Below are 15,049 nucleotides of genomic sequence, written 5' to 3' on the forward strand. Positions count from 1 at the left end.
CAATTCAACTATGAAGAACACCAGTGAGAGTGGAGGAGTTGTGTTTTGGAGTTGCACCAACAGAACCTTACTAATGAAGACAGGGAGCGTGGTGGAGTGACTAGACATGGATTATTGGAGCATGTTGGGGGGGTGTTCATTGTTCCCGGCAGCTCAGACCTGACATAATCACTCAGAAACTATATTATTTGCAATACTATTTACCCAATAGTTTAAGCATATTTCTAGCTAGCTTTTTCATCTTAAATTAACCCATTTCTATTAATCTGTGTATCGCCACATGGCTATGGCTTACTGGCAAGGTTCTGGCATGTCTGTCTCCTGCGGGTGACTACATGGCTTCTCACTGACTCTGCCTACTTTCTCCCAGCATTCAGTTTAGTTTTCCGGCCTAGCTCTATTCTGCCCTATCACAGCTATTATTCATTAACTAATAAAAGCAACACATATACAGAAGGATTTCCCACACCATAACGCGGTCTGAAACATTTGGGGCCGATGCCTGCCACCCACTTCAGGTATGGATGCTTTTGTGCCCACTGAGGATCGGGAGGAAAGTACCTGAGACCATGTCACGGCCCTGCCTGGGCAGGCAGCAGAATCAGGTCTGCTAGGAGTTCACAGGCAGGAGAGCATGACGGTTTCCCACCGCCATACACAGAGATATTTCCAGGCCATGCAGTGTGCTGCATGGCAGATTTAGCTATTACTCAGATAAAAAGGGTTTATGTGCTGCACACTCCTTCTCAGAATTAAAGTGGTGAGCACAGCTCCTACCTGGCGGTCCCAGGTACATCTGCCATAATGAAAGGCAGAGAGAGGCAGAGCCGCTGCATGAGCAGACCAATTTGCAGGAAAGAAATGTAGTGGGTGGTGGTGGTGGTGGCTCAGCCTTTAATCCCAGTACTCAGTAGGCAGAAGCAGGTTTTTAGGCCAGAGTGAGTCCCAGGACACCCAGGGCTACAGAGAGAGAAACCCTGTTTCAGAGGGGGGGGGAGGGAGGGAATCTGAGAAAGCCAGTATTGTGTATAATCATAACATTCAGAAATTGAGGTAGGAGGATCATGAGTTTGAAATCAGCCTGGACTACATAGACCATGTTTCAAAAAAAGAAAAGAAAAGAAGCCCTTATGCCTTATGCTTAGGATTGACTTGTTTGTTTGTTTGTTTGAGAGAAGTTCTTGCTGTGCAGCCCTGTATTGCATGGAACTTACTATGTCAATCAGGTGGCCTCCTTCCTCTGCCTCCTGGATGCTAGGATTAATGGTGTGTACAACCATACCTGACCTGAGGTCCAGCTGATTTTTAACAAAGATGCCAAAACAATTCAGTAGAGAAAAAAAAATGATACTTTCCAGCAGATGTTAGGACACCTAATACATGCAAATGAATGAAGTTGAACCCTTGTTTCAAAAGACATACAAAAACTCTCTCAGTAGATCAAAGACCTTAATGTTAGAACTAAATTGAAACTCTTAATAGACATAATAACAATCTGAGAGTAAATAATCTGACAGTAGATTCCCAGATAGGAAATCACCACAACCACAGCCACTCAAAGGGGAAAAAAGTTGGCTTTGTCACAGGTAACAGAAAACATGTGAAATAGGAGACATGATGTCATCATATAAAAATGTCATGATGAAACCCATTATTTTACATACATAATGTACATGAATAAAAATGTTAAATCAGGCAGGCAGTGTTGGCGCATGCCTTTAATCCCAGCACTGTGGAGGCAGAGGCAGGCAGATCTCTTGAGTTCAAGGCCAGCTTGGTCTACAGAACAAGTTTCAGGACAGCCAGGGCTACAGAAGGAGAAATTCTGTCTTGGAAAAAAAAGAAAAGAAAGAAAGAAACAGAAAACAAAACCAAAACAATAATTTTAAATTATCTGATAAGGAAATTACTTCTTAAAGTTTACATTTCAATAAAAAGACAATTCTTCCAATTTGAAAGTGGGCAAGAAGACTTGAGAGATGGCTCAGGTGAAGATGGTGCTTGCTGCCAAGCCTGACAACAATTCCATCACCACGACCCACGTTGTGGAAGAAGAAAATCAGCTCCACAAATAGTTGTCCTCTGTCCTCCACGTGTGCACTATGGCATGCCCACCTCCTAGTCCTGATAAACTAATGTAGGGGCTGCATAGATGGCTCAGCAGTTAAGAATGTGTACTGCTTTTGCAGAGGACCAGGGTTTAGATCCTAGCCACCTATGTCTAGTGGCTTACAACTGCCTGTAACTCCAGCATGCTCTTCTGACCTCCATGGGCATGCACACACATGCGTTCACACACACACGTGTTCACACATGTTGACACACGCATACACATAAATAAAAAAATCTTTTTAAAAATGTAAGTGGGCATGTGATCCAAATAAATTTTTTTTCAAAGCAGATATATGGATGGCCAATAAGCACACAAATAAATGCTTACTATTATGTCGTCTAGTCTTAAGAGCACACCTTGAATGTCCTAACTTTTTTCCCACTAGGCTATTTCTCGTAAAGGTTCTAACATCTTCCAGTCATACCAGAGGCTAGCCACCAGGCAACTCCTTTAACACTGCCTTTTGAGGACATTTCAGATCCAAACTGTAGCAGCAACATCAACTGTTAGGTTTGGACACCTACCAGTAAGTCTGGTGAATTTAACAAATGAAAGTTGTTCTTTCTTATGATGTTATAGATTTAGAATTAAATTGCTTGAATGTGTTTGAGGAAAGCAGGAAACAGGCTTTGGGTTTATAGATGTGATTAAATTTAAAGGTAAAGGGCCCAGTGTTTAAGAGAATGTGTTCTTGCAGAAGGCTAGAGTTTGGTCCTCACGTTAGGCAACTCATAACCAGCTATAACCTCAGCTCTAAGGGATCAGACAAGTTGGTCGTCACAGTTACCTACAGTCCATGCACATAATTCCTCCATATACATAATTTTTCAAATAATAATAAACCTTTAAAGATTTTGGTGGTTCCTAGTGGTGGTGGCACATGCCTTTAATCCCAACACTCAGGAGGCAGAGGCAGGCAGATCTCTGTGACTTCCAGGCCAGCCTGGTCTACAGAGCTAGTTCTAGGATAGCTAGGACTGTTTCACAGAGAAACCCTGTCTTGAAAAACCAAAACATTAAAAATTAAAAACGTTTGTTGGTTTGCTTATTGAGACAAGGTCTCTCTCTGTAGCCCTGGCTGTCCTGGAGCTTGCTATGTAGACCATGCTGGCCTTGAACCCACAGAGATCTGCTTGCCTCTGCCTTCCAAATTCTGGGATTAAAGGTTTGTGTAACCACACATGGCCTTTAAAGGATTTTAAAAATTGGGCTGGAGAGATGGCTCAGAGTTAAGAGGACTGGCTGCTCTTTTAGAGGTCCTGACAGTTTCCAGCACCCACATTCATGGTGGCTCATAACCATCTGTGATGAGATCTGGCGCCCTCTTCTGTCACACAGGGGCACATGCAGACAGAACACTGCGTACATAAGAGACAAATCTTTTAAAAAGGTTTTTAAAAATTACTACTGGTGCTGGGTGGTAGAGGCAAACGCGTTTAATCCCAGCATTTGGGAGGCAGAGGCAGGCAGATCTCTGTGAGTTCGAGGCTACAAGAGCTAGTTCCAGGAGAGGTTCCAAAGCTACAGTGAAACCCTGTGTTGAAAAACAAAAACAAACAAACAAAAAATTACTATTGGGTTGTCATCCTAGGCAGTGAGCTTGTTTAGACACTATAGCACATGGTTCTGAATGTGAGCTCTTGAGGCTAAATTGCCTAAATTTAACCTGCCTTTTTGTGCTTTTCCCTCCTCATTTCTAAAATGGGAAGAATACCCAACAAATTAATCTTGAGTTTTGAATTAGTGTATTCAAATTTTATATATAATATATATAATCTGATGTATATATTATTATATGGTATATATAGCAGATTAGGAGACTATTAGACACATTCTAGGGATGTTTTTTGCTTGCTTTGTTTTTGTTTTTGTTTTGTTTTTTTTTTTGAGACAGGGTTTCTCTGTGTAGCCTTGGCTGTTCTGGAACTCACTCTGTGGATCAGGCTGGGCTCGAACCCTGAGATCTACCTGCCTCTGCCTCCCAAGTGCTGGGATTAAAGGTGTGCGCTGCCAGCATCCATATAAGGGTTTTGACTTTATATGAAGACTGTGATAGGAATGCTTTACTCCTGGATGCATTGTATGACGTAGTTGAAAGGACAGGTTTCGGTTTTTAAGTCTGATTCTTGTCACTGCATGAGCCCTTTTCAGGTGTTATTAAACCCAGTGATAATTTCATATGAAAATGGAAGCTGATTAAGTCATTCAAAGCCTTCAAGAGACCTCTGCAGCAGGATCCAGGGACTCCACCAAGAAAAGACCCAGCTGCTCCTGGTTCTCCTATCTGCCCGTATCTGTCCCTCCCTGAAACTTTCTTCTTCCCTCTATGCTGTCTTCTCTTCCTCCCAGTTCCTCCTTTCCTTTGTGTGTTCCTGGCCTGTCCTGACTCTAGTCAACGTGCTATACCTCAGGACTTTTAACCCTGACATTACTGCCAGCTGCCTCAGCTTCTGACTGCCCAGGGAAACCTCCCAGGTGTATGAGTTATAAAGACAGAGCTTTGGGGCCTGTGGCTGTTTACCCCATCCTGGCTACTGGGTAGGAGAGCTGACTGACATCTACACGACCTCACAGCCCGGGCCTCCATTTTCAGTAGGTACAAGTGTCGATAGAAATACGGGGTGTGAAATGTGCGCATCAGCAGTAGGCAGCTACGGAAGCTGGGACCCATGACGAGCTTCTTCACAGAAGTAGAACTGACAGAAGACTATAGTTGCCTATGGCATCATTTCATGATTGGCCCAGGATCCTTTTCAGGATAGGTATGACATCTGAGGATTGATCATATTAGTATAGAATAGAACCTGCTGGAGAACCAGAGGTGAATTTAGTTTAAGGCTAAAAGCTGAGAACCTAAGATGGCAGTGAGAAATATCAGCTTCAATGCCTCAGGGCAGGAGGAGATATTGTTCCAGTATAAGAGAGCTTGAGCCAGGCATGGAGGCGGGTGGAGTGCTGAGAGTTTGAGGCCAATATGGTCTACAAAGCAAGTTCCAGGACAGCCAAGACTATTAACACAGAGAAACCCTGTCTCAATATATATATATATAGGAAGAAAGAAAAAAAAGAAGAAGAGAGCTGAATTTGTCCTTCTGTAGCCTTCTTTTCTGTTGGGTCTTTGTCAAATAGGATTCCTCCAACAAGAGTAGGAGTATCACCCTTACTCTGCCCACCTGTTCAGATAATCTCTTCTAAGACACTGACCAATGTTAACAGCTATAGTGGTTTGAATGAGATGTCCCAGAGTCTCAGGCATTTGAACACTTGGTCCCCAGTTGGTGGTGCTGTGTATGGAAGCTTAGCCAGTGTGGCCTTGTTGGAGAAGGTATATCACCGAGGATAGGCTTTGAGATAAAAAGCCCCACCTACAACTAGTTTGTTCTTCCTGTTTGCAGTACAAGAGTCAAGATGTGAGCTCTTAGCTCTGCTCCAGCTGCCATGCCTGCCTCTGCTTCACCATCATAAAGTCTAACCCTCTGAAGCCATAAGCCCAAGTAAGCTCCCGTTCCTCTAAGTCACCTTGGTCCTAGTATTTTAGCACAGCAACAAAAAAGTAACTAATACAGAAGTCACCTGGGGTCACTTCCTTCAGTCACACTGACACATTAATGTAGCCATTCGTTGCTGTTCTGCTGCTGTGAAGAGGCACTGTGACCAAGGCAGCTCTGAGAAAGCATGTGATTGGAGGCTTGCTTACAGCTTCAGAGGTTTAGTGCATTTTCATCATGGCAAGGAGCACAGTGCACACATGGTGCTGGAGTGAGAGCTGAGAGCTGCATCGTGATCTGTAGGCAGAGAGTGAGACTCTCTTGGCATGGGCTTTTGAAACCTTAAAGCTCACCCCGGGATTTCCAACAAAGTCACACCTCCTAATCCTTTGTTTTGAGACAGGGTTTCTCTGTGTAGCACTGGCTGTCTAGGAACTCTCTTTGTAGACTAGGCTTTATTTGTTAAAACACCAACAAAAGATCACCAATAAAAGATTTTTATTTTATGTGTCTAGGTGTTTTGTCTGCATGTTATATTTGTGCACTGCATGTGTATAACGTCCATAGAAGCCAGAAGAGGGTGTCAGACCTCCTGGTACTGGAGTTACAGATGAGTGTAAACCACCATACTGGTGGCAGGAATCAAACCTGGGTTAAGAGCAGCCAGTGCTCTTAAGCACTGAGTCATCTCTCCAGCTGAATAAGTTTTTAAGAGACAGGACTATATAGTGGGAAGAATATAGATTCTAGAATCTGACAGTTCTGGATTTGAAAACAGATGCAAACAGTTATCCCTGTGTGATCACTATACCCTTTCTGATCATTAATCTTCATATTGGTAAGATGAAAGATTTTAAGAATGCTAGAAAGTGCATGTGAAATCCTGATGCTTGGTTGGTAACGAGTACTGTTGTGAGAGGTATCCTGGTAACTACTTAATACACTTCCATTTCCTTACTGCTTTGGATAGTTCCTCACATGAACTTTATTTATTGGTTTTCTCTTATCTCCCACCCAGTACCTTGTAAAATGCTAACCCAGGACCTTGTAGATGCTAAATAGCAGCTTTATCCCCTGTCCAAGCCCTGAACTGGGCTTGCAAGTCTCAATTCCATGAGACCATATTCCCTCCCTCCATCTAACATTACTGATTAATTGAGCATTGTTGCATGTTGGGCCCAGAATCCTTGTTACAGTCCTCAAGGCAGTGACTTCTAACCAGTGGAAAGTGACACAGGAGCTGGAACTGTGTGTTCTCTCTCCTTTAGGACCAGATACAGAGTGGCTGGCTGGGAAGGAAATTCCTTTAGTAGCTCATCTAAACTTGTCTTTATTTTCTTTTAGTCTCTTCTTCACCTTTTGACAAGTAAAGTTGGGAAAAGGTTGCCTGTGATGACCCTGAATTCTTACCTTTTCAAAGATGAGAAAGAAGAAAATTCCAAACCCATTGGTCGTTACCCTATTCCCTATAAGAAGGACCTGCCCTTTGACATCGTAGAGCTCATGGAGGAGATGGAAAGAAAGGTGAGGTACACCTTGCTGCAGGGATCAGTGCCAGTGGGGAGCCCTGTATAAGCCTCTGTGATTGCCAGTACCGCTTGCCACAGTCTGCCTAAGCTCACCACTGCGGGTGGAACCTTCCTGGGTCCAGGTACCTTAGACCATATGTTCTTCCTCTTGGCTTCTGCGTCTTTACTCTGTCCCTTAGTGCTTTGCTCACTGTGAATATATATATATATATATATATATATATATATATATATATGTATGTATATATAATTAGTGTAGTGCAGATATATAACCAATATATCTCAGTGAGGATATATGCTAACTGCTTAAGGAATAGGTATCTTGCTTTTTCCTCTAAAATCAAGCAGAAAAGTGAAACAACAATCTGATTCTATTACACAAAGTTAGTTATTAATATGTTGATGTTTTCTACTTCCCTATTTTCTTTGTAAAAATATCCATGTAAATTTCTTTAATGAAATTATTATCTTGAATATGTTTCTAGGTCAAAACATACTTTTTTGTTGTTTGTTTTAGAGACAATGTTTCTCTGTGTGAAACAATCCTAGCTGTCCTGGAACTCACTCTGTAGACCGGAATGGCCTCGAACTCACAGAGATCTGCCTGCCTCTGTTTCCCGGTGCTGGGATAAAGGCGGGTGCCACTGTTGCCCAGCACATCATTGTTTTCAGTGGTGCCTTTTATGAGGCCAGTTGAATAAAGATGCTGTGTTCATCTCAGCAATCTACCATTACTGGACTTGTATGTGCATATGTTTATCCATATAGCTCTTTGTATATCCATGAATTGCCCTTTGATTGTAGTTTAGTTTTTATTCCACTTTAAATAATTTGTTTTTCCATTTGTAGAGTAACATTGTAAAATCCACAGTATCAAATCAACTGCATTGCTTAAACTAATTCCTTAACAATTTTGTGAAAGCATATTTTAATAAAGCTGAATCAAAATAATGTATCTCTATATATCCATGTGATATCTTCTGTATAAATCAATAATAATTACACAATCTGATTTTTTTTCTTTAAGACTTTTGACCATAATGTCCAAGGTAGATTCAGCGCTTTAACATTCTATGGAAACAAGGAAGAGCAGTATATACATGGCAGGAGTCTGGCAGCTCTGTAGCATCTGTGTGGTGAACTCTGATAGTAGTTTTTAGTAGCTGGGAATATATTAGACCTAAGCTGGAGAACCTAAATGATATTATCGTATGCACTTTAGAAGTAACAGTTATACCCTGAAAGGTGAAGGGATGCATAGGAGAGGCCTTCTCAAGGTTGTATTTAACACAGGCGCACCTCGTTACTGTCACTTATTCTGATCCTAGTTTTCATTTTGTGTGACTCTGTCTTTTTCTTTTCCTGCAGATAGGATTTTTACCAAATGTATTTAAAGTGTTGTCTTACCGGCCTTTGGAATTCAGAGCTTTCTTTGCTTACTACAATGCCATCTATAATAAAGAAACAGGTAAATGAAAAGGCGTACTAACACATTCTTGGATAAAGCCCATATTGCTGGGCTCCTACCTCTAGCATTTCTAGAGTCCTAGGTTACTACATCAGCAAGCAGCTCAGCTTCTGTGATATCTCTGGATTCTTGTTTTATTAGTAGTGGTGGCAAGGGAAAGAGGGAGGAAAGAGAGAGAGAGAGAGAGAGAAAGAGAGAGAGAATGGATAGATGTGCCTGATTATATAGTCTTAGCTGGCCCAGGACTCATTGTGTAGCCTAGGCTGGTCCTGAACTCACAGCATCCTGCCACCTCAGCGTGCCAAGTGCTGCAATTACAATCACATACCACCACATCCAGTGGCAGCTCTAGATTTTGAAGCTAATGTCTGAATGCAGCTTTATGACTATAGTTATAGAACTTAAATTAAGTAATAATAATATTTCTACTCACACAGTAGACCAGGCTGGCCTTGAACTCACAGAGATCCACCTGCCTCTGCCTCCTGAGGGCTGGGGATTAAAGATGTGTACCACCACTGCCCAGCAATATATTGTTTACTTAATTTTAGGAACTGCCCTTGCCTTCGGTCTTATGCTGGCTCATGAATGTCACTAACAAAAAGAAGTAGCAATGGTGGTCACTTGTCCCTTTCCCATAAGGTCAGGACATAGGAGTTGCACACATTACTTCCACTTAGATCTCATAGGCTGGATTTTGTCCATCACATTTAGCTACAAAGGAAGGTGCATGACCATGTGCTCAGGGGCACTGGAAGATCCTAATTACTAAAGAAAAAAGGGAGTAAAAGATATGGATTGGTTTTGTTTGTTTGTTAAGACAGGGTCTTACCATGAGTCTTGGCTGGCCTGGAGCTCACTATGTAGAGCAGGCTGATCTTACAGAGCTCCCCCTGCCTCTGTCTTCCTATTGCTATGATTAAACACATGCAGCACAGTGCCTGGCAAGTAACCATGAGTAAGTAGCACATTGGGAAATAGCCAGTCTGTCACAGTAGTTCTTCACGGCTTATTGCCAGGCTACCTTTGCCGCTTCATCTACAGCCCCTCCTTATGTTCTGTTTGAGTCAGCAGAGGCTACATTCAATTCTCACAATACAGGGGTCTCATGATTTTTCTTCGCTTTAACTGCTCACTCTGCCATGCCCCAGGATGTCTCTTCACTTATTCATGCCCATAAACCAGCTCTTTCCTCCAAAATCCTCCTCATCTGCTTTCAATAGCAAGGGACTGTTCCCCCTGTGACCTATTACAGTTGCCAGCTTCCCTTCCCAGTGCTATTTAGGATTTGCCTCCATAGTGTTGGCAGCACATCTTTCTGCAGCTTCTCTGTCCCACTGGGAGAAGACTGATGAGTATTCCAGTAATGCTCAAAATAATACAAGCAGACTTCTGTGAGTATTGAAATGTCTCGCAGCCCTGCTTTCCTTCCTAGTGAACTGTTAAACACATAGAACTGGTGTGAGGAGAGAAGGGATAGCTCTTATATAGTCCCCAGAACTGTGCCAGACATGAAGTCACTTCCGCTTCTACAGGCTATGCGTGGGAGCAGGTTTGCTGAGCTTAGGAAGTAGTCTCTGATCTTAAAACTGTTAACTCTGCAACTTAGGAATTCCTTCACCACATCTGAGATAGCTGCCGTATGTCCGTACTCCTTTGTGGTCAGAGTAGTTTTAAAAGTCAGAGAAATGCATGGGCTTTCACATATACTCTTCCTTTTTGGAAATGAATTTTTTTCATACAATATATTATTATCATAGTTTCCCTTCCCTCATCTCCTTCCAGATCCTTCCAACCTTCCTACTCATCCAACTTCACACTTTCTCTCTCTTTAGAAAACGAACAGGCAAATTAAAAACCAAAACAAATCAGAATGGGGGTGGGGGGGAACAGAAAAACAACAAGAGGAACACACACACACATAGCATAAAAACACAAAATCAGAACCATAATATACAAACATAAGTAGTAAGGTTAAAAAAAAAGTCCAAACATTGCATTATGAGACAAAAAAATCTCCAGAAATACCATGGAGTTCATTTAGTGTTGGAAATCTCCTGCTGGGCATGGGCCTACTCTTTTAAGTGTGGTTTATATATCCAGTGGGAATTCATTGAGGAAAAGTTTTTTCCTTTGCAAGTGATTGGCAATTGGAGATAGCTTCTGGGTGAAGGACAGGGCTCATGTTCACTTCCCCTGTCAGCACTGGGACCTTACCTGGTGCAGACCTGTAGGGCCCTGTGCATGCTGCCATGGTCTCTGTGAGTTCATACGCCTATCAGTTCTGCTGTGTCTAAAAAGCCACTGTTTCCTTGGTGTCCCCAATCCCTACTGACTCTTATCTTTCTGCCTCCTTTTCCACATAGCTCCATGAGCCCTGAGGGAAGGGGTTTGATGACTTTATCCACTTAGGACTTAGTATTTCAAAGTCTCTCGCTCTCTGCATATTGTCCTGTTGTGGGTCTCTGTATTAGTTCCCATCTACTACAAGAGGAAGCTTCTGTGATGATGGCTGCCTGAGATACTGATCTGCAGGCACAGCAGACTGTCCATTAGGACTCATTTTATTATACATTCCTTTAGCAGAACAATAGTATGTGGGTTTCCTCTTGGTCCATGATCTACCTGGTCTCTGGTCCTTGGCTCCCTGAGCAGTGCCAGGCATGGTTCCATCTCACAGAGTGGACCTTAAATCCTATCATAGCTGTTGGTCACTCCCACAGCTTTGGTGCCACTATTGCACCTGAGCCTTCTGCAGATAGGTCACCATTGCAGACCGGGCTGCTGGTGGTCACCTTTCTCCTCTGGTAGTATACAGAGTACCTTCTGGTACTATGAATACTGGACAGTAGGATCGAAAGCTTTGGCTAGACAACAGCACACTCTCCATGTTCAGTGAGATATATGGGTGCTGCCTTCAGCAATGGGGCCTTACCAGCACCTTCACAAATACTCCCGAGAGGAGAAACAGGCACTAGAAGAACAAGGTGACTTCAGGAAGAGTCAAGTGACGGAAGATAACAAGAACGAGAATGACTATGTAGGCGAGGGTCGGCAAGTAGGCATGTGGGCAGAGTTGTTGATAAACAAGCCTAGGCCAGATGGGTTCTTTCTAAGCTGCTGTTTGGGCTCTCTAGATGGGTCTCCTTTCCTTTTCCTCTCCAGGTCGGCTCAGCAAAGCTGACAAGGAACTCATCATCATAGTGACCAGCCTGGGTGACAAGTGCCTATACAGCGTTGTTGTCCACAGCGCCATGTACAGGGTCTACTCAAAGAACCCAGGACTCTCTGACCAGGTCAGTGCCTACCTCTCCTGTGTCAGTGTTAGGGCCTCTCTGTACCTGGAGAAAGGGCAGAGCCCATGTCCTTGTAAGATGTGGGGCATTCACCTCAACTTCTTCCCACCGTTTGAGTTCCCACCACTAGTCCCCTGCTTTGTTCAGTATGCATGTCATGTGGAGGGAGGGAGTAACTGGACCCCCAGGCTTTATCCAGAAGTACTGGTTACTTGGCCTACATTCCCTTTTCTCTAAGGGAGTCTTTAACTATTCTACACTCTCAGTTCAGAGGCTGCCCTCGGCATGGACCATCCAACTGTAAGCTGATCTTACTGCAAAGCTGTTCTTTGCTGCTATGCTGCACTGCTTTCGTTTCTCAGTGCCAAATGGTACATTCACTGATTATTACAACGGGAACCAAGTCAGAGTATTAGCTTTCCTTTTATTTATTTTATTTTAGCGCTGGCCCCAGGCTTTGGGACAATCTGCTATTTTTCTGGAATGGGTTTTGTCCTTTCTTATCACCAAGATTGATTGTGAAGTTGGTCCTGTTTCCCCAGTAGGTGCCTTACTTTGCCCTTGGTTCATCTGAAGTCAGGCTTTTGACTATCACAGGTGATCCTAATTATTCAGAAGATGGCTGAGGATAGAGACAGCCAATGAGGAAGCCACAAAGCTTCCCTAGTTCTAATTTCTACAATGAAGTCCCTTGGTTTTGGAGCTGGGGAACTAAAACATTTTCTCTGAATTATTCTCAAGTGGAGATTCATCAGTCTCTCTGCCCCTATGGTCTTCTCTCCTGGCCTGGCCTGGGTGGAGATTGTGTGACTAGCCTGCAGGTAACTTCCATATTGGCCCCTTTGTCCTAGAGTGCCCCTCCAGTCAACTGATCCTTGCTCATCCAGGGTTTCTCAGGTATTGCCTCCTGGTTGCCAGGAAGCAAGTTGTCATACTGTTGTTGCTAAGTTTAGTTTTAGGGGTTTCCAGTATTTTACTCCAGCAGAGAAAATGATTGTGAGTCTGTGGGACCTCATGCACTTGGAACCTGATCCCAGCTCTGCCATGACGTGGCCATGTGACCTTAGGAAGTTACTTTGCTTCTCAGAGTTGCAGTTTCTTTCCTCTTAATGAAGTGGGGATAATAAAAATACTACTACTGCTCGGAGAGTGAGACAATTAATGTGAAATGTCAGATGCATTCTTAAAGCTCCTATGGCTAAAATGTGAGGGTCTTCTTGGTTTTGTTTATGAATTTAGCTTTGTGAGACAGTCTCTTGTACTGTAGCTCAGGACGGCTTAGAGTTCATGGTGTAGCCTAGGTAGACTCATATACTCAGGGAACCTCCTGCCTCAGCATGAGCCACCATACTTGGATAAGTAGAAACTATTAATATCACAAATATTGTGTCTTGATTGGCATCACTGGGGACAGCGGGGTAGCCTGTGAGCTCTACTGTTCTCATCTGGAAGGCAAGCTCTTCAGGTATGAGGTTTCTGGTTTTGACTCTGAGAGGTTTTTTTTTTTGTTGTTGTTGTTGGTTTTCGAGACAGGGTTTCTCTGCAGCTTTAGAGCCTGTCCTGGAGCTAGCTCTTGTAGACCAGGCTGGTCTCGAACTCACAGAGATCCGCCTGCCTCTGCCTCCCGAGTGCTGGGATTAAAGGCATGCGCCACCACCACCCGGCTGACTCTGAGAGTTTTTAAGCTACAAATGTTTAGAGGAAAAGGGAGGACTTGTTTGGTTTTTTTCAAGAGACACTGTCTTGGTTTTTTTTTTTTTTTTAAGATTTATTTATTTATTATTTATTACGTGTACAGTGCAGGCCAGAAGAGGGCACCAAGTCTCATTACAGATGGCTGTGAGCCACCATGTGGTTGCTAGGAATTGAACTCAGGACCTTTGGAAGAGCAGGCAAAGCTCTTAATCACTGAGCCATCTCTCCAGCCCGTTCCCCGCCCCCACAGACTTTTACTAAACTGAACTAATAATCCTCTTGTCTCAGCTTTGAGTAGAAGGGATTGACACTGTGTCCAGTGGTGGGGGGGCTTTTTTCTTTTTTAAAGTTATGGGTATGTGTGCAAGCCTGCATGAGTTTATATGCACTATATGTATACAGGTATCCTTGGAGGCTAGCAGAGGGTATTGGATCCCCTGGAACTGGGGTTACTGCAGGTGTGAGCCAGTATGTGGGTGCTGGGCACTGAACCTGGGTCCTGGGAAAGAGCAGTAAATGCTCTTAACTATTGAGCCATTTTTCCAGCCTGAAAATAAAGAGGGTTTTGAAGCTAGAACAAACAGACTTTTAAGAATATTTTTGGCTGGGCGGTGGTGGCACATGCCTTTAATCCCAGCACTTGGGAGGCAGAGGCAGGCAGCAGCAGGCAGATCTCTGTGAGTTCAAGGCCAGCCTGGTCTACAAGAGCTAGTTCTAGGACAGGCTCCAAAACTACAGAGAAACCCTGTCTCAAAAAGCCAAAAAATATATATATGTGTGTGTGTGTGTGTGTGCTTTGCCTGCATGTATGTGTACCATATGTGTATGCCTGGTGCTCTCAGAGGTCAGAAGAGGGTGTCAGGTTCCCTGAAACTGGAGTTATAGATGGTTGTGAACTGAATCTAGCTCCTCTTCAAGAGCAAGTACTCCTAATGGAGGCGTCTTTCTAGTCCTGCAAAAACACTTCTTGGTAGACATGGTTTTGAGCTTGATTTCCAGGTTTATATTCTATTGGGTTTGACCAAGATATTTCTCGTTCTGGCCTAACTTTGCTCCCTTTATTCTAGAATAACCTTGAGGGATTTTCCCCATTGATTCCACTGGATCTTGGATTTTATTAGCTGTGTTGTACTAGACTAAGATTCTGATTGTGTGTTTCATTGCAGGTCTGTATAAACTGGAGAAAGTCTGACCTCCCTGCTCGAGAAAAAGCCATGATAGAGTTTGCACTTGCTGTTTCCCAAGCTGATGACATAACAGATGACCATTTCAAAAAGCTTGAAGTGCATGGCTTCAGTAGAGAAGATGCCTGGGACATAGCTACCATCACAGCTTTCTACGCTATGGCCAACCGCCTTGTTCACTTTATCGACATCATTCCTAACAAGGGGTACTATTCACTGGGCAGAGACAAGGATGCTAAACAGACAGAGAAGGAACTTACTGCTCCGAAAGGATAA

General features: G+C 43.3%; 1 protein-coding gene across 1 annotated transcript; it reads left to right on the forward strand.

The window, feature by feature from the left end:
- The first annotated feature begins 6,993 nt into the window (after positions 1–6,993).
- On the forward strand, positions 6,994–15,049 carry LOC119826052. The gene is made up of 4 exons (XM_038347085.2): positions 6,994–7,125; positions 8,499–8,598; positions 11,764–11,894; positions 14,756–15,049. The coding sequence occupies exons 1-4, from the start codon at positions 6,994–6,996 to the stop codon at positions 15,047–15,049; spliced, it is 657 nt and encodes a 218-aa protein (XP_038203013.2).

Source organism: Arvicola amphibius, chromosome 11 (genome assembly GCF_903992535.2).
Source record: "Arvicola amphibius chromosome 11, mArvAmp1.2, whole genome shotgun sequence".
NCBI lineage: Eukaryota > Metazoa > Chordata > Mammalia > Rodentia > Cricetidae > Arvicola > Arvicola amphibius.